The 20,010-nt window shown below is 42.9% G+C and overlaps 6 protein-coding genes across 6 annotated transcripts; 4 read left to right on the plus strand and 2 right to left on the minus strand.

Annotated features, from left to right (window-relative positions):
• The first annotated feature begins 732 nt into the window (after positions 1–732).
• Positions 733–1,417, plus strand: BO66DRAFT_395259 (GNAT family N-acetyltransferase). Its single transcript, XM_025648177.1, has one exon. The coding sequence runs from the start codon at positions 801–803 to the stop codon at positions 1,257–1,259; it is 459 nt and encodes a 152-aa protein (XP_025499538.1). The 5' UTR covers positions 733–800; the 3' UTR covers positions 1,260–1,417.
• A 6,006-nt stretch (positions 1,418–7,423) lies between these two features.
• BO66DRAFT_414953 (GFA family protein) lies at positions 7,424–8,555 on the plus strand (the record flags this gene model as incomplete). Its single annotated transcript, XM_025649508.1, has 5 exons — positions 7,424–7,645; positions 7,732–7,809; positions 7,888–7,934; positions 7,999–8,179; positions 8,238–8,555. The coding sequence occupies 5 exons, from the start codon at positions 7,424–7,426 to the stop codon at positions 8,553–8,555; spliced, it is 846 nt and encodes a 281-aa protein (XP_025499539.1).
• Positions 8,556–9,092: 537 nt separating this feature from the next.
• BO66DRAFT_297956 (uncharacterized protein) lies at positions 9,093–9,341 on the minus strand (the record flags this gene model as incomplete). The annotated part of the gene is made up of 1 exon (XM_025643205.1): positions 9,093–9,341. A coding segment is annotated over one exon (249 nt), but the record flags the coding sequence as incomplete, so codon positions are not given.
• A 135-nt stretch (positions 9,342–9,476) lies between these two features.
• Positions 9,477–9,899, plus strand: BO66DRAFT_199849 (uncharacterized protein). The gene has a single exon (XM_025642515.1). The coding sequence runs from the start codon at positions 9,562–9,564 to the stop codon at positions 9,772–9,774; it is 213 nt and encodes a 70-aa protein (XP_025499541.1). The 5' UTR covers positions 9,477–9,561; the 3' UTR covers positions 9,775–9,899.
• Positions 9,900–15,965: 6,066 nt separating this feature from the next.
• Positions 15,966–18,358, plus strand: BO66DRAFT_395269 (putative MFS peptide transporter). The gene is made up of 6 exons (XM_025648178.1): positions 15,966–16,405; positions 16,453–16,566; positions 16,619–17,213; positions 17,267–17,421; positions 17,476–17,901; positions 17,959–18,358. Exons 1-6 carry the CDS (start codon positions 16,150–16,152, stop codon positions 18,201–18,203), a joined length of 1,791 nt encoding a protein of 596 aa, XP_025499542.1. The 5' UTR covers positions 15,966–16,149; the 3' UTR covers positions 18,204–18,358.
• Positions 18,323–19,725, minus strand: BO66DRAFT_395270 (HIG1 domain-containing protein). Its single transcript, XM_025648179.1, has 2 exons — positions 19,614–19,725; positions 18,323–19,491 (listed from the first exon to the last, which is right to left on the minus strand). The coding sequence occupies exons 1-2, from the start codon at positions 19,652–19,654 to the stop codon at positions 18,738–18,740; spliced, it is 795 nt and encodes a 264-aa protein (XP_025499543.1). The 5' UTR covers positions 19,655–19,725; the 3' UTR covers positions 18,323–18,737.
• Between the last annotated feature and the right edge of the window lie 285 nt (positions 19,726–20,010).

Here is a 20,010-nt window from a genome sequence, read left to right on the forward strand (position 1 = left end):
GTTACACGGTCTATGCGATAATGAATTTTTCGGATCAACCCCCAGCAATTGAAGGGGGTGACTCTACTGTCGTGGGGAGTATCAATTGTCTTAGAACTTTCGGTTGTTGATGGCTTTCCCTCGAACCGACTTTTCTCAGTGATAAATACAACAGAGGTAATGAGTAGAGGATCTTGTACCTAATTACTCTCCATGAGTATCTCAGCTAAGGAACTCAGCGGAGAGACCCTAAAGAACTTTGATCAGGAAGTCAATAAGAATGAGAAAAAAAACTCCGATAGCAACGTCTTCAGCGGTATAAGACTCAACAGCTCTACTGTAATAGTGTTCCGAAATTCATTTTCTCGAAGAGACTAGATCTAGTGTTTTGTGCTGGCCGAGGTGAAATCCGAGAGACAGTTGCCCATAGAACTTGGGAGTGAGAGGGCCATACTGGGAAATATTCCGAGTTAGATAAAATCAACTCAAAGAGAAATCCAACACAAGGATCAAGACTGCTGTTGTTGTGTGAGACATTGAGACTGGTAGTGCTATGCTGAACATACAAAAAGCTTCTTGTTCCGAAGCCTGTACCCTTAATATGTGTATCCACTGATACTGTAAATAGAAGATAAGAGATCTCTTGTTGATTATACCATGATAGTATCAAAGTTTATTCTCACGCCAAAAGCGGTATGACTCACCCGTCAAGCTGACCTGACTACCTTATCAATCAATCATTCATGCCACGACCTTTCATCTACAAAAGCCCCTTCTTGCATCTCATCCAAGCCAGCCAGCTCCTGCATTTCCGTCCCATCATGCTCATCAAACTCGACGACCTCTCCCACCCGGAGACCCGCGCCCTCCTGGCCCTCCACATCGCCGACCTCCAACGCAAATCGCCCGCCGAGTCCTGCTACGTCCTCGACCTCACGGCCCTCCAGCAACCCGCCATCTCCATGTATACGGCCTGGCACGGCCCGGATCTGCTGGGATGCGGCGCGCTCAAAGAGCTCTCCCCGACGGCGGGCGAGATCAAGTCCATGCGCACGGCGGCGGCACATCTCCGCAAGGGTGTGGCGCGCGCGCTCGTGCAGCATATCATTCGCGAGGCGCGGAGGAGGGGGTATGTGTGGTTGAGTCTGGAGACGGGGACCGACGGCTCGTTTACGGCGGCGAGGGAGTTCTATGCTGGCCAGGGGTTTGAGGTCTGTGAGGCGTTTGGGGATTATGTGCCCCGTGCTGGGACTTGTTTTATGAGGTTGAGGTTGGGTTGATGTGGGTTATTGGATGGAGTTTTATTTGTGTTAAACAATACCTAGTAGTATATCGCTGGGTATTTGGGTAGTGGCGCCTGAGCCAGGCTGTGACAGATATCCGGGGTCACGTGACCTCGGATCTCGCCACCTCTTGGAGGAACAGTCATATAGCTGTAGTTTCTTTAATTAATATATATATATTTCCTCTTACAGGTTATAAGTTCTTGTAGCTACGTTTCTCGTTAAATTTATTCTTTTTTATTATTTTTATTAAGAATCTTCTTATATATATTAATATTCACGATATTAACAGCTTTGTACATCTTTGTTTAATATTTTATATATTTAAAGAGATAAAGAAGCTTTTAAGGTGTTTTAGCCGGCTTAATATCTAAATCTAATATCTATTAATTTACCGGATTAACTAACTATATACTTCTATTACGCAAGCGGTGTGGCTATATATTATATTATAATATTATTAAAAAATCTGTTTAATATTAATATTTTTAAAACTATATTAAAGTTGAAAGATTAGTTTAACTAACTGATATAATAATATAATTTATATAACTATTTTAAGTCTAAAAATCTAAATACTTGGAAATTATTTTAAGATAACTATACTATTTTTAAGAAACTAGTTTTTTATTTTAATTTTAAAGAATAAGTTGTTTAAGTTCTTATAGTTCGAGTAATAGAGAGTAGAAATCTGTTTATTTAAGTAAATATTTAATATAATATTACTAAAGCCAGAAAAAAGAACTGTATTCTTCTAAATATATATAATATAAATATCTAAAAATAAAATTAATTAAACTATTTAGTTTTTATTATTCTTAATATTATATACGAGCCCAGTTCTGTAATATAATTCTAAAACTATAATATAGCAGTTGAGGTATACAGATTTTTTTAAAAAATTTATAAGATCTCTAACTTTACAACTATTATTTACTTATATAATAAATAAATGTTTATATACTATAATAGTACTATTAATTAAGATATATTTTTAATAAAGTTTGCCAATGTTTTTAATAAGCTGTATAATATTAAAATTATAAATAATCAGACTAAACTTTTATAGTTTTTTATAATAATTTAAAATATTACTATATTTTAACTATTTATTATAAATTAGTATATAATACTTAAGAAAGCTGCTATTTTCTTATTAGTTTATATCTAATTTATATAATTTAAATATACTCGGAAGAATTAATTCTTACAGCTGTTTATATATATTATTATTAATAAGATTTTAATTATTAATATTTTTAATTATAATAGTAGTAATTGTAGTAGCTGAGGCTAAAATAAAGACTATAACTATAAATATAATAATAGCTGTAGCTGTAATAAAAAATAGTTAAATTTTAATATTTAGTTTAAATATAAAAAATTCAATATTATAGATAGAAACTTAATATTTTATATTTTTTATTAATATAATAGGAATTATTTCTTAAGTAAGTGTTTATTAAATTTAGATAAAAAAAGAATATAAGTATATATATTAATATAATATTTATACCAGTAAAAATAGTACTACTGTTTAAACTGTCTATTATTAATATTATTAATATTAATTATAATTTATTTAGTATTTTTATTATATTAGTTTATTTTAATATAACAGTTATAATTTAGAAGAATATCTATCTAAACTATACTAATAAGTAAATACTTAACTCTAGAATTATAGAGAATATAAGCTATTCTAAATATTATTTTTAGATTTTTATACTTTGTATATATTAGACTAAAACAGCTACTAATAAAATCTTTTATACTATTAGCTATAATATTATATTTATTAAATTTATAAATAAGAATAATAATCTAACTAATATATTTAATATTAATTATTACTAGTTTATTTTAGTCTTATTAAATAATCTTATCTTTTATAAACAACTTGCTTGCTTGGATGTTTAATTATATATAATAAAAAAAATTATATATTTAATTAAGAATAGTAAATAGATTAGCTATATTATTATAAATAAAAAATAATATTTTATAAATATTATCGGTATAATAAGCTGTAAGACTATTTATAATTTATATAGTTATAATATTTTAACTTACTTATTTTTTATTAATCTTATTATTTATATAGTTAAAAAGTTAGTTTTTCTACTAATTTTAATTTATTTAGTTTATTACTATGCGGCCTATACCTCTAAGTATAAAATCTATAATTTTTTAAAGTATATTATTAATATAGATATTAAAAAGAGTATTCTACCGGCATCTTATAAACTATGTTTATATAAAAAAGATTAAATATTTTTAGTATTATATATAAAGCTATATAATCTTAGACTTTAAGTTAAAGATTTTATATATACTAATATCTGCGGCCCGCTGTTTATATATAATTAGACTAGTATCTACTATTTTATTATTTTTATAGACTATATTTTTTATTATTATTAGGCTTTTTTAAGGACTGCAGCGAGGTTTATAATAAATTTATTATTATATAAAACTATTTTAAATATTAATTAAATATCGATATTAAATATATTTATAGTAATAATATACTAAAATATTGATTATTTATAATTTACTGCTAGAAACAGAATATTATTTAAAATCCGGTTTTATATTACTATTTTAATTTTAATCTGATTACTAAAATTAAAAATAGATATTTTATTAAGCTCTATATTTTTATTATAGCTAATTGTAACGGGCGATGCTGGGGATATCGTAGAGGACGGCAGAATGTTACCGCTTAACACACCGCCAATGGAATGGTCATACTTGTATCCAGCATAGCTAGTGATTAGTGATAATACAACAATCATCCTCCTCTATATTGTGACCACCGTTACACTAATAATTAATTATTTTATTATTTATAAGACTATATTATTCTTACTATAAACTATATTTAGAACCGGTTTATATATAATTTTATTAGTAAAATATTTTATAAAGTTTTATATAGTATATAATCTAATATCTTTTACTAACAGGTCCTAGGCTGCTGCTGCTAGTATCTTATTTTTAAGAAAACTTATAATAAATTAGAAAATTATATATAGAAAAACTATTTTATAAACTACTTTAAATTAGTCTATAAGATATATAATATTAAGATATATTAAATTATATATATATATAATATTATTTTTAATAAAAAACTGATTTTATAAATACTAACTATTATATTTATATATAATTTTAATTCCGTATGCGGCGGTACTTTTAATAAAAAAACTGTTTAAAAAGATATATACTATTAGTTTTTATTTAATATATTTTTTTAATACTAGAAGCTATTATAAATAAAGTTTTCTAGTATTTCAGTTTTAGATTAAAAAATAGTAATACGGATTCTAACTAGTTTATTAAATATAAATAAACCGGTATATTATTTTTATTAAATATTACTAATAATACTATATATAAAGTATCATTTAATATATTTAATATATTATTTTTAACTATTAAAAATAATAATTCTAATAATAAGTTGATGGTTGTAGACCATCCAGCTACTAATAACTTATTTTTAGTATTTTTAGTTACAGAAACTATAACTCAGCAACTGTTATATTATTTAAGTTATATATAAAAGCCGTCTTATACTCTATTTAAGTTGTTATAATCTTATATTATTGATATTAATAATAATCTGGATCTCTATATTAATATTTTATTTAATCTTTTTATTAATAATTATTTTATTTATATCTTATTTTTTAATACTACAGTTATACAGCCGCCTGTAGATCTATTTTTAGATTATAAAAGATTTTTTTATTATAAAAAAATTAATATTATAGGATATCGGCTATATTTCTATTAGTTATACTAATACTATAACCTATGTTAAAGTCTTTAAATAGTATAATATTATTTACTAAAAAATATAGTAATAGATTAAATAAGATATTTTCTATATTATTCTATATTTTTATAAATTCCGACTTCTGTTTTTTAAATAGATATAAAAGATTAAGTATAATAATATATATAAAATTTATTTTATTATTAAAAGATTCTGCTAATATACTAATAAGAATTATTAGATAGGCGAGATTTATATTACTATAATAAAAAATATGAGTTTTAAGATTTTTATTATTTTTATAATTATATTTAGTTAGGTGTTATATAGTTTTAATATTATTATAGTCTTTTCTAACGCCGAATTATATAAATTAATATATATTAAATTATCGAAAGGCTTTTAAGAGAACAGTATATATAATATACTTATTAAATTATTATACAGATTAAAGTAGATACTATATAAATAATATAATATACTTTATAATTTTCTTATTATAAATAGTTTTAAATATTTTTATATAAATTATTTTATATTTATCGGAAAAGATTTTTATATACTTATATATATTAATAATATTCTTTTTTTAGTATTAGATATCTTTATAATTAATATTTTTAAGAATCTACTAGATAGTTTTATTAAGTTTATTAATAACAGTTTCTATATTTGCTTTTTTAGTATTAATATTATATAAATTAATAACAGTATATATTTTTTGTAGAAGTTATATATTAAAAACTGTTTAAAATATTTTAGTATATTAATATATAAAGTGTCTTTTATATTTTTTAACTATAAAAATCTTTTGTCTAAGTATATAGAAACAGCCTAGCCGGATAATATTAAATTATATTAGAAATATAATAGTGCTTTAATATAAACTATATTTAATATATACTCTAATATTATATATATAATTAGTAAGTTATTATTTTTTATAGTAAATTCTAATAAGTCTTATTTTTAAGTTATAAATCTTGTCTGATGCTATTTTATAGACTTGTTAAACTATTATTTTTTTATAAATATAAAGATTTTGGTTTTGTTAGCTATTATAATATTAATTAAACCGCTCTTTATATTTTTAATATTATATTAACTTTCGGTTATATTTTTTATCTTACTAACAGGTCTGTTTTTTAGAATTTAAAAAAGCAGACCGTTATTATACTTTTTTTATAAAAAATAAGTATATTACTTAGACTGTTATAATCTAAAGACTTTTTTAGTTTTAACTTCTATTTATTAAGTTAGATATTTAATATATTAAAACTATATTTGTACTAATAATTAAACCTACTATAATTCGTGCTGATAATTAATCTATTATTACTCTAGCTAAAAATCCGGAATTCTATATAAAAACTAAATATATATTTATTAAATAGTATTTTATACAGTATAAAGTATATGCTAAGAATATTAAGTTTATTTATATTAGTATAATAAATTAAGCAGCCGATAGTCTTACGAAGTTTTTTAAATATCTTATTTATTCTTATTTTATAAAACAGCTTAGTATGGTAGATCTTATCTAATATTTCTATATTTATACTTTATACTTTATTTATTTTCTGTTTTAGAAATATAAGTAATCTTACGTCTTTTTCTTTTGTATATAACTTAGTAGCAATCTTTTTGTTTATAGGGGGTGTAATAAATATCCGGGGTTATATGACCTCAGATCTTGCTACCTCTTGGAGGAACAGCCACATAGCCGTAGTCTCTTTAATTAATACACATACGTTTCCTCTCACACAGGCCGTGTTAATAGTACTTGTGCAGGGTATCATACTCACAAATTGGGGTGTAGGCAGTTACCTAGCGAAAAGAGAGCAGGTGTGATCGCTGTGAATGGGAGTAGCGCATGTATGCTTGAAGTTTGAAGAGAACAAGCGCAATGGTTGTTCTGAATGTACATATGTGTTCGGTATGTCACTAGATTGACATACGCTAGTCAATTAGACGGTTGTTCCCGACGAGCACATGCTCCAGTCCCAACATCCGTATCGGAAGTAAAAGGCTATAGAACTTGGACTTCGACCTCGACTCTATCAGATTCAAGTGAATTGAGCTTCGCGCATATATCTCTGCTAATTACTCCGTCTCGATGTTCCAGATGCATCCCACATCAATGCGATATCTACCGGGATCGGATCCCCCCCTTCCATCTCACCACTCGAACCCTTGTCATCGTCGGATGTAAGACCGGTCGACCGGTCCTATAAATGGCTCTCAGCTCGGCGATAAACGATAAGGCGTTGGACTGTCTCTATTTAAGTTATAAGCGCCTGCGTCTTTCGTGATCCCCTCACCTCTAATCTCTATTTCGTTCAGGCTCGTCTCGGAAGCTCAATCCTCAGATACCATGGCTCAAGACGAACCAACCACATATCCAGGCAACTGCCATTGCGGTGCCGTGCGCTTCGAGATCCATCTCGCCAGACCATTTCAGACGACTTTCGCATGTCCGTGTAGACTCTGTGCGAAAACAGGCTGTCCATGGATCTTCGCCGAAGACAATGAGCTGAAGTTCACCAGGGGGCGCGATACCCTAGCCAGATACAAGACGCAGAAGGGGAAGCATGAGGTACGCCCAATTATCTGCGAGGGATATAGATTCGTGACCCTAGTGCTTTTGACTTTGTCCACTTCCTGCGTTAACGTCTGTTCTAGTTCTGTGCTACATGCGGCACCCAAATCACAGTCCGCAACCACCTTATCGTCTCCGGTCAGGCTGGTCTAGGTGTCAGCGTGAGGCTTCCGATCCTTTCCCCTGCAATCTGCAAACTGTCAGTATGTTTAAGTATCGCTAAGACGATCCCCTAGTAGGCAAGAGCATTGCTGGACGTGAATCCGTTCCATCTCTCCGTGACCACGTAAGGCGCCAATTCCTCAACAGAACAGTGTATAAACCATGCTTAAAGCCAAGCTCGGGCGCAGATTGCCACCCGCTCCTGAAAAACCGCAACCATCGCCGGTCACCGAACCGCAACCGACCACCCCCGACGCCTTGAAGGTATACCGGGGAGGCTGTCATTGCGGTGCGATCGAGATCACCGTGACGAGCCCGCCTCTCCGCCACGTCCAAGTCAAGGAGGATAATTGCAGTCTCTGCCAGCGGGTTAGTCATTCCCCCCCCTCCCCACTCGATTGATTTTGCTAGAATTGACGAGTCCAAGAACGCGAATGTCTGCATCTACCCGGCCAAGTCCGCCGTGGCGATTGAGGATCCCCGCACCCAGCTCCGGGAGTATCGTTTTGGCCGGCAATTCACCGGCCATCGCTTCTGCGGCGTCTGCGGCGTGCAGCTCTACATGCATCTGCATGGACCCCCCGCGGCGGTGGTGACGAGGCTGTCGCCCGAGAAGCAGGAGCTGGTCAGGCGGAACTTGGATGTCGTGCCGGTTCGAGTCGCCGTGCTGGAGGGGGTGGAGTGGGATGAGATTCGGGTGGAGAGGGAGGATGAGGGGACCGAGGGGTATGTTTTGGGTGCCTGAGCGAATGGGGGCTAAGCTCCAGTGCGGACTGTTTAGGATTTGCGCGTGGGTATGCTGGGTAATGGTTGCTCGTGTGCGCACATATGCTATGAATGCTTGAGAACACTGGCACCCGGTCTGAAGTCCCTTTGGCCAGTTATTGCGGTCCGTTGCGCTCATAGCCCCCTCATCGCCTTCCTATCGGTCCAATCGGTCTAACATGCCTGATTCTCCCAGCGACAGTGGGGCAGAGAGGATCAAACCAGCTTGGATATCATATGCGCATCATCTCGGTGGACCGAAAGTGCGGCAATATTCATGGGGCTGAAAACTGTCGTGGAACTCGTCCATAGTAAGAGCTAGAAGGAGACCAGATAGGGCTATCATATACGTCCACGGAAGAACTCAATCATCACTTTTCGCTTGCTGGGCCTCGAGGACGAGGATAGAAGGCTTACTTTCTCCGCGTCTCGCGAGTCTTGACGTGATCGTGATCCAGGTTCCTCTCGTAGCCTGGATGTGCTCGCTGGTACATCTCCATCGCTTTCTGTTCCTTGTCCCTTCTCCAATGCCGACCATCAACACAAACTGAACCGAGCAGAAGCTAGGTAGTCGGCAGCCGATTGATATTACGGCTGCGGAGGCGATACCGTAAATGCAACTTGACAAGCAAACGAGGACAACGTTATGGTTGCTGATCGATCCAAGCGTATAGAGATTGGTGTCAGCCGGCCTCACTGGTAGTCCCTCATGTACTTCATCCAAAAGAGACTGGGCAGCTGCCATCTCAATCGATGAAGCGCAAATCTATGCAGGTCTATAGTCATCGTGAGCTAGCATAGCCTGCTTCTGTTGAAACTTGGATGTTGAAGTCTTTGATCTGGCCTAGAGATAGGTTGAGAGGTTTGGTCGAATAAGGTGATGCGGGGCTTGTAGGTAATCGGCTCATTCCCCCGCATTACCGCCCACGCAAAAGACTCAACTTGTCCCTCTTCTATGCCTTCTCTCAAACTTTGTACTTTTTGCAATGCCACCAATCGCTATGTGTGAAGACTCTAGGATTACGATGGCTGCTAGCCTTGCATCACCTCAGCGACAGAGGAACTCAAGTTCCCCAACCATTGTTCCACGACTAGCGTCAACCGATCAGGTGGGTCAGCAGCTTGTCGCTTATGGTGACAACCTGTTGCCAGTCTTCGGTTGCCCTTACTTGTATTTCTGCGTATGTTCTGGAGAATAGTCCCGCGCACATCAACTTATTATTCGAAGCGAACTGATCTATGGTGTAGTGCCAATGTGATGATGGCCCGAAGCATGAAACCCAGCCACGATGTGCGGTGTGTGATCATGATATATGTTCAGATTGCCCGGCGGTCAAATAGTGCAAGAGCAGGCAGGCCATCTGATCATCACAGGCTGCGGAATGATCTTAATATTAAACTTTGTGCGTGAAGCAGGTTGAAATCAGTCAAATCATCTGTATACAGGCCATCAATCCGTCAGATACTCATGATTTCGTCTGTGTCGGCTTCCTCGAGCGTGTTTAGTGCCAATGCACGCTGCTACCCGTCCGTCCGTAAACAGCAGATCACAGGTCTTTGAAACTGTCTTGAGGAGCTCCAATGCCTTCTTCAGTGTATTCTGCAGTGCGTTCTTGAATTTGTTCTTCGAAGTGTTGTTGTCATGCAAAGCCTGCTGAAGTTCAGTAATTAGAAGCATCCAGGCAGTTTGAAGCTGAGATCTGGGTAGCTGAGCACTTCCAGCGTTTCGTGGGTGTTCTTCAGTCTCAGATCATGTCTCCAATCTCCCTGATATGTCCGTGTAGGTTATAGCAGTCTTCATTCGATGACTGGAGAGTGATTGTGTCTTTCGCTCTCAGGTCTCTTCCCTAGCTGCAAGTAAGAATCCAATTGAATGATCGCTTCTCCCTTCACGGAGAATGTTGCCTCTGACTAGTTTGGATGTTGACCCTCATGCCCTCTCATTGGGGATATTTTCCGCCGGGGACGACATATTTAATGTGGCTTATGCTCGTGCCAAACAAGTCTCCCTTCAACCGTTTCGAGAAGAAGAAGCCCTGAAGGGGACTGTCTAAAGCTGTCAGCCAAACTGGTCTGGACATTCGAGTAGACGCAGTTAGCGATGGCTAGAGTAGAATGACAAGGATTGCATTGAAAGGTGCTCAACTGAAGTGAATTCTGGATGGGCAAGTCGTCTGTGTGGTAGTAAGCATAAACTGGCCAGATTCTTGGACGAGCACGTGTTTGTTATACCACGCTTGATGCATGTGTATCATAGGCTCTGGTGCTGTGAAGTGGAAGAAGGAATGATGGATGAATCCAACGGTCTCTCGATTGATCTGATCCATCACCTCTGTTTGTGCTGTTTGCTCGCAGTGGGAAGGATGCGGAGCCAACCTTCTTAGTTTACGTCTCTTTAGCATCAACCTCAGATCGCGGCTGACGTCTGAAAACGAACTTCGTCTCTTCCTTGGGCTTCCTTCAATACAATAGGTCTCTATTATACCAACAAAGGATCCTTGTTCGAGCGGCCTGTTCTGCGAGCCACATCCTCAACTCTACGCTCCAACCATTGTTCCACCTAGTCGTTGGTCAGTGGTTGTCGGCGAGAACCTGCAGCGTGAGACTCACATTGATGAACTTGAAAAACACCCAGCTGGCGACGGACAGAAGCAGTAGCACGCCCCCAATAAGAGGGTACCAACGCCAGGATGGGTTATCTTCCAGGATATCCACTATCATACCGAATAAGCTCTAGACAAGGTGAGTAAAATGTTCTTCACTGCCACAGAGGGAATGCTCACAGAGGCGAAAGTCAATGGAAGAAAGATAAACTGCGAGGATACAGCTTGTCAGTGCTATATAGGTACTCTGCAGATGACATCCTACCGTGATCCAACTAAGTCGTTTCATACTAGTTGCCAAACTAGTCGATCGATGTGCTTCGTTAATCGACACCCATGCAAATTCCTGTACATATCAGCGGACAATACAGCGAAGATGAGACTGGAGTTTCTCACAATCTGAAGCAGGTCGCGGACCGTCTGCTCCAGCTTATCGATCTGTCCTGATATATCCCGTTCGAGCTCGGAGATCATATTCTGCATCTGCTCGGTGAATTTGCGCGTCTCGCTGAACCGCTGATACTGGGTGACAAAGTCTCGGACTTGGTTTAGCTGCTCCGCCAGCAATCCCTGAACGTGAGTCCATCGCTGCATGTGCTTGGCTATGGAATCAATGAGTCGATCATCTTTTCCCCGCGCAGACAACTGATGCGTGCGCTGCGGTTATCAGTACTAGCCGCCACCGAACATATTGACAAAGCTTACCAGTCGTCCGAGATACCTCCTGGCCTCTCGGCAGATCATTAACCAGTCCTCTCGCCAAGTCTGCATGAACAGTTGCACTAGTTCAAGGTCATTCTGTGGTATCCAACCATAAGGCAGATTACTATAGTAGTGAATTGCTTTCGGTGGTGCCTCCAGCATTGCCCATTCGACAATTCGGACCGTGCCCTTCTCGTCATCGTCATCTGTGAGCAAGTCCCCTATCTTTATATCCAGTCGAATAAACAATGTGAATGTCCTGCAGGGACTTTTATGTCCCAGAGAGAAGTTCATCTCATTGGGCGTTTCTGTCAGTGGACAATACGTTTCCCAGACATAGTTCTCTCGGAAGAGCCTGGGCTCAATGGTCAAAAACAGAGACACTTGACAGTGACAGGATACGAATGACCTACATCAGATGTGTTTCGTCGACTGTCTTGGGCAATGCTCTGATCTCTTTCTGCAATACATCGGCTGTTAACCAGCGGGCCTTTCTGCGTCCGTCCCGCAGAGCCACAAGATCAACAACTACACTGGGCTTGATTCCGCGGCTATAAGCCCCGAAGTTCAAACTCTCGTCGAGATCCAGCATGTTCAGCCGATGATTCATCAAGGCAATCAGGCCTGCCCGATCACCTTCTGGGATAGTCATGTCCATCACCGGGATCGAATGTTGGCCTTGAGTAGGAAAATTGCGTGACGGCATCAGGTTCACAGTCGGTTTCCCTTCACTACAAGGGCCGAACCAGTCCCCGTTCTCCAATTCGTCGATGCGAGCTTTGTGCTCCAAGAGAGCAGCCACGGTGGGTCTATCGGCCTGCTGGAGTGCCATCCTCATCAAGGGAATTGAGCTGTACTCGTCCTCTCCTTCTAGACTGGGCTTGTACCGTTCGAGGAAAGGTTTCAGTAGTCGCGCACGACCTTCCTGAATCATCACAGGCAAAGACACAATGTCCTTCTTTCGGTCTACATCATCCCCTACGCCCAGCATAAGCGTATCGGGCACTTCATAGTGGCTCCATTCCAATGCATAGATGAGGGGCGTTTTGCGATAACGATCAATTGAATTGGGGTCTGCCCATGTGGTTCTTAAGAGATGGTGGACCAGTTCTCGATCACCACGCTCGCTTGCCCATGCCAGGAACGTGCGTCGGGCTTTTGTCATGGGCTCGATTCCAGGGCCAGGCCCGAGCACAGTCAGCCACTTCTGAAAATCAACGTCGGGTGATATGACCCCATGCGCTAGCATACTTCTTCTGGCCGTGTTACTAACCAACCACCACAGAGGGATCTGTCCCTCGTGGTCTTGAATGTCTCCACTGGCTCCACAATCGACCAACAAGCTCGCGGCTTTGAGATGCCAATTCTCGGCCGCCCAGGAGAGCGCGGTCCGCCCTCGCCCATCTTTGCTATCCGGGTCTGCTTTACCCTTGTCAAGGAGGAGCGCGACGATCCTGTCATGGCCCCGTTCGGCGGCCCGCGACAACGGTGTGCGGCCCCGCAGGTCGGCCACCTCTGACAGCACGCCCTTTTGCAGGAGAAGCTCCACCATCTGCTCGTCACCGGCCTTGACGGCCCAATGCAAAGCGGTCTCGCCGTGCAGGTCCGCAAGTTCAGGATCGGCTCCACGGTCGAGAAGCAATTGCATCAACTGACCCGGACGATCGCGATCAGTGGCCGTTTTCGCCTGCGCCAGGTCAAAGGATGCCGCCCAGAAGAAGGCAGTGCGACCAGTTTGATCTCGTACATCCGGAGAGACTCCATAGAGCAAGTACCGTACCTCGCTGAGCAAGCCGCGTTGGGCGGCTTGCATCAGTTGGGCTGTTCGGTCTTCATCCAGTTGGAGAAATGCAGTGATCGGAGGCACGGTCATTCTTCGTTGGTCACGAAACCATGTTATCATTGACTCGCCTTGCGAATCGTCGAAGTCGCGAAGTCGTCTAATGTTAGTGTCAGCCCGTCAGCCGGAGCTGCATATCGATCCAGCCGCTTATTGGTGGGACTATGGTGGAGGGAATGCAAGCCGCCGAAGAGGACCAATCCGAATAATGCATAATCTCATCTCAGCCGACAATTGAGTTGAGCAGCACGTTCTGTTCTGAGAAGTTCGTGACATTTCACCGGTGTACCGCATTTTTCCTGCTATCTCAATCATACCTCCATCGCACGTATTTGGACCAAGCCGGCGATCTAAACAGCAACAGGAAAGGTCACGCCCTACGACTCAACGGGCCCAACCGGTGCCTGATCATGACGAATGGTAGTGAGTACCGCGCTCCATGGCGTTCATTATGCACCCCTAGCTTATTTATGTCCGACATCGGCGCATATTGTGGTGATAACGATTGATTTACACCGGAGTAGAATATCCAATTGTGAGGCCGTTGAATGACGAGCTGTCGTCCCCGCAATCCTACAGAGGTAAAAAAGGCTTGGTCGCGGATGCAGCTCATGGGCTTCTGGAAACTGTTAAAATAGAGCTTGTTTCCCCTGGAAACATGTTCAAGAAGTGATTCTGTTTAGTCCCGTCAGAGCCTCGATGCTTGCTCATGACAATATCGCCCGCACGTGATTCACTTATGTACGCGTTTGCAGGAATGACTAGAAGATGGTACCTGATGGTGACATATTCGCAGTACGTAAGAGCCTCGGAACTTTCCGTGGTGGCAGACGTTCGCCTGACTCTGGATGCGCAGTACAAAGCATCGTTGCCTGGAACTACGTGACGGCGCGGTATTCCTTCGGTTGCCATTGAGGCGACTCTACCGGAGCCTGCTATCTCAGCTCTTTCGCCATGAGTGAGATCAGGCGTGCCTCATCCTGATTTTCAAGGATGCTTATCAGTTGCAGCAGCACGAACTTGGTTGGTGACCAATTGGTACGGAGAGATTTATCTCTAATCTTCTGGGCCAACCGCTCCAAATTGGCTTCAGAGCAAGCTCCACTGCCAAGACCGGACTCGACAACCATGGCTGCAATTTGGCTCCACCCTCCGCTGTCAAGTCAACGTTGGTTGGTCTATCGGATATAGCATTATCAGTGGTCGCAATGGTGTCATTCTCTCCTGTTTATCCAAGCCGGCCTGCTTTGACCGGAAACAATGCTACTCATCTGCAGGATAACGCCATCCGCTGGTCAACGTTGCATCGACAAGCTGGTCATGTCCGATTGGCCATCCTGCACGCACTTCTCGCTTATGGTTCAGGAGGGAAAGCCTCGCTTCGTTCCGCCTAGTGGATACTCGTCCGGCTGTTGCAATACACCGTCGCATGTACTAGTCCACCGGTATACTCTGGTCGACACCGCACACAATGTATGCGTTAGTCTGACATTGGGGATGATCCCGCTGCCGGTTGAATTGATCCCGGTCTTCAAAGCAAGCTGGTGGCTATGCAAGGAAGTCAGGAACGAACCTGCGAATGCGGGGATTCTGGCACCATCACCTCGGATGGCCCTGGTTGCGTACTCTAGGCTTCCAGTCGCATATCTCAGAGGGCCGTGCCAAGACTATCCCATGAATGTTCCATCGGGGCTCCGGAGTGCATAAGATTTAACCCGCCTTTGAAGCTCTCCCGCTGTCTGATTAGCGGTTGTGCCTAATTCGCTGTCTTTTGCGATCAGTGGGACACTCACGTCGCTTCAAAGAGTTCACACAAAGAGGTCTGCGGTGCCTACGATCGGTTGGCGAGGAGCCATAAACCTCGAAAAATGCTCGCATACCATGCACCACAACAGGGAGCGGATCAGGGAGAAATAGCTTCTGGAAGGACGCTACATATGAAGACGTTTGTCTATTGGAGATTCATGTTTCCTCGATAGGCAGTTCCGTGCGCCGTCTGACTGCTGCATATGGAATGATCTGTGTTCCACCCTTTTCCTCCACAGGCCATCGATTTCTCGAAAGACGCTATAGCCGCTTGGGAAAGGTATGGGATACCTTCCCTGTCCAGCAGACATTCCCATGCTAACAAGCAGGGGTAAGACGGTACCCACCAGAGCCTGACGCTAACTGTTGGCTATCTTCATTCCCCCCATGTCTGTCTGAATGGACGGCCGATAGTCGACTCCACGCGCGCGAACCCAATGCTAGCCCCGCTAGACGGGAGGCGACTCTTATCAGAATGGGGCGAAGTGCCTTCTCTTCTCGGTTTATTATCTGTTTCCCATATAAACCCAGTCCGGACACTCGCTTGTTCTCAATCCGCAGAAAAAAGATTTTTACACTTGTGCTGTCATTGTAAGGTGTGATTCTCTGCACCATCTGACACCATGAGCGACCCCGTCGGTCCTGACGACCTTGTCTACGTCGCCCAAGCGCACGTGCCTCAAAAAGAGCTCCAGACACCAGAGAAGGAGGATGCTGTAATCACTGCCACCAGGTATGATGATGATGGCCGCGAGATTCCAACGGTGGAGGAGGAGCAAAGCCTGCGTCGTGTGGCGGGCAAAGTGAAGTGGACTGCCTATACAATTGCATTCGTCGAGCTGTGCGAGCGGTTTTCCTACTATGGAACAACTGCCGTCTGTACGTGCATCCGGCCGTCTCCATGAGTGCTGCTAACATCCTATCAGATACCAACTTCATCCAGCAGCCTCTGCCTGCAGGTTCGGATACTGGTGCTGGAGGAAGTGGGCAGTCCGGAGCCCTCGGTCAGGGTCAACGAACATCCACCGCGCTTACCACCTGTAAGTTGCATCTACGGCAGCTGCTCTCAATACCTCTAACATAACTATACAGTCAACACCTTTTGGTGCTACGTTATGCCCATTCTGGGTGCTTGGATCGCCGATGAATACTGGGGCCGGATGAAGACGATTCAGGTCGCCATCGCCTTTGCAATGCTGGGACATATCATTATCATCATCTCCTCTATTCCCCAGGTCATCACCAATACCAACGGCGCCCTTGCCTGTTTCTGCGTCGGCCTGGTCTGTTTCGGAATCGGCGTGGGTGGGTTCAAATCGAACATCTCACCGCTGATTGCCGAACAGCACCGCGAGACCAAGCTCTGGGTCAAGACCGTGCCCAAGACAGGAGAGCGAGTCATTGTCGATCCAGCGCAGACGATCACCCGCATTTTCTTGTACTTCTACTTCATGATCAACGTCGGTTCGCTGATTGGATCGGTGGCCATGGTGTACGCTGAGAAGTACGTCGGCTACTGGCTGGCCTACCTGCTACCGACCATCATGTTCGGATTCTGTCCCCTGGTATTGTTCGCCTGCCGTAACAAGTACCATGTGACACCTCCGACAGGGTCTGTCGCGGCGAAGGCATTCAAGCTGTGGGGACTTGCGTTGAAGAGGCAGTGGACCTGGAACCCTGTCGTCTTGTGAGTACTCTTGTGTCTGTGTGTTGGAGGAGTCATGACTAACAGTAACACAGCTTCAAGCGATGCCAGTCCACCGAGTTCTGGGACGGCGTCAAGCCCAGCCAGGTAGAGAACAAGCCTCACTGGATGACCTTTGACGATCAATGGGTGGACGAAGTACGCCGTGCCGTCAAGGCCTGCGCGGTTTTCGCATGGTACCCTCTCTACTGTGAGTGCTCATCTCCTTCTGTTCAACCTGACCACCGCTAACAAAGATCATCAGGGTTGGCATACGGCCAGATGACCAACAACTTGACCTCGCAGGCGGCCACGATGCAGCTTCACGGGGTGCCCAACGACATCATCAACAACCTGGACCCGCTGGCCCTGATCATCTTCATCCCGATCATGGACCAGTTCGTGTACCCGGGCCTGCGCAAGATGGGCATCAACTTCACGCCGATTAAGCGCATCTACGTGGGGTACCTGCTGGCAGCAGCCTCGATGATCGCGGCGGCCGTGACGCAGTACTACATCTACAAGCTGAGCCCCTGCGGCGACCATCCGAGCACCTGCGACGAGGCGGCGCCGATCAACGTGTGGGTGCAGACGGTGCCGTACGTGCTGATCGCGTTCTCGGAGATCTTCACCTCGATCACGGGGTACGAGTACGCCTACACCAAGGCGCCGAAGAACATGAAGTCATTAGGTAAGCTGCTATGCCACTTTGAAGACGTTGTTCATGTCATGCTAATCTGTCGAACAGTCTCGTCGTTATATCTTTTTATGAATGCCATCTCCTCGGCTATCCAGCAGGGCTTGACGGCGCTGTCGACGGACCCGTTGTTGATCTGGAACTATGGGTTCGTGGCGGTGCTGGCGTTCATCGGAGGGAACCTGTTCTACCTCAGCAACCTGAAGCTGGACAAGGAGGAGGATGAGCTGAATAATCTGGAGGAGTCACAGTGGGTGGGGCAGAATTCCGGGGAATCCGAGAAGACGGTTGCTTAATTGCTTAATTGCTTAATGTGCTTGACGTGATGTGTGTATGCTTATGATGTCATGTGGGGCATTGCCTCAGGGTTGGATGCATGAGTCTATGAGTCTGGACCGAGTGTATTTTAATGTGATTGAGATTGAGTTGACCTGGCTCATAACCAGGTTCCTGAGTAACTACATCTTTTGCATGTTTGTGTCCCTTTGTAATATCTAGAGTGCGAGCAGAAGTATAGAGTCATTCGTCAAGGTCCATATTTGGTAACTCGGTAGTTATACTCGTGGATAGAGAAGTCCTAAACCCTGAACAAAGACCTCTCGACCCGCCCATCCTACATCTGGATACAAAAGCCCGTATATTCACAAGTCCAGAGAGATGTTGTACATTGATGATATAGACACTCATGAGCATGCATTAAGAAAGCGTGATACCTCGCACCCAAATCTTTTCGACGAAGAAGGCAAAAGTAAAAAGAAAAAGAAAAAAAGAAAGCAGAGTGGTCCAAACCCGCAGACCACTCCAAGTCTATCAAGCAACCAAAAAAGCATCTACTCCTTCTTCTCCCCCTCCTCCTCCTTGGTCTGCTCCTTCTTTTCAGGCCGACCCTTCTTCTCCTCCGCCTTGGCATGTCCCTCCAAATAATCATGCTCGTAGAGACTCTGCTTCTTGCGCTTCAACCGCTCCTCCTCCGCCGCAACCATATCCTTCCACAGATCGCCCGTCTCCTCACGATCACCCGCGGGCTCACTCCCACTCTTACTCTCCTGCTTCGCCGCCTGCTCCTTCTCGGCCTTCGCCTTATCCAACAACCCCTTCCCGCGCCGCTGGTCCTGGATCTCAAACGCCGCACTGGCGACGAGCACCGCCAGCGTCAGGCCCTGGGCGTACACACGCGCCTGCACGATCTTCTGGCTGCTGCTCAGGAACTTGTTGCGGTTGACCATGGCGAAGCTGCCGACCATGGACGCGACCCAGGTGGCGCCGACGATCTTGTACTTCTCGCGCTTGGCCCAGGCGGTGATCCGGTCCACGGTGGAGAGCGAGGCCAGCTCCTCCTGCCGCAGCCGCTCGTTGCGGTCCTTGTACCACACCTGGCTCGCGTTCCGCGACGCCTCGAAGTCGCGCGACGCGTGGTCCGCCGCGATGATGCCCACGAACGTCCCCGACGACGTCACCAGGAACGACTTCATCGGCAGCGTCAGGTTCCGGATCGTCGCGCTGCGCTTGCTGAACGCCAGCACGCCCGCCACGCCGCCGATCAGGCCGAGCACGCCGCCGATGGTACCGCCTTTGAGGACGGAGCTGGAGGGACGGGGTGTGTTAGTGGTGGTGAGAATTTGGGGGGGATTGGGGGGTTTTTGGAGGGGTTGGGGACTTTCGAAGGGGTTGGGGGATTGAATTGAAGGGAAAGGGGGGAAGCTTACCGGTAGTGAGCATCTTCTTCTTCCTTGGTGAGGATCTTCATTGTGCGATTGTGTTCGTTTGAGGGTGACCAATGTGGATGGGGATTATGTTCTCTCAATTGGATGGCGCACACCAACACAATAATATGTGCAGTGAGTGGGTGCAGTAGTGCAGTAGTGCAGTAGAAATTGTAGAATGTAGAATGGAGAAGCGAAGACGCAAAATGTAGGAAGCAGGCGGGATATAAGGCGCAAGGCGAGCAAAAAGTCGCCCGGCAAAGCAAAAGCCGAGTGACGTCTTGCGAACCCGCAACGGGATCTGCGGCTCTGACTCGGTGTTTCCGCGGCCTTTGCTGGTTCCTTCAGCGTCAAGTCATCATGAGGGAATTTCACTCTCTCTCATAGGGTGGCTGGCCCA

Source organism: Aspergillus aculeatinus, assembly GCF_003184765.1.
Source record: "Aspergillus aculeatinus CBS 121060 unplaced genomic scaffold BO66scaffold_59, whole genome shotgun sequence".
In the NCBI taxonomy this organism is placed as follows: domain Eukaryota; kingdom Fungi; phylum Ascomycota; class Eurotiomycetes; order Eurotiales; family Aspergillaceae; genus Aspergillus; species Aspergillus aculeatinus.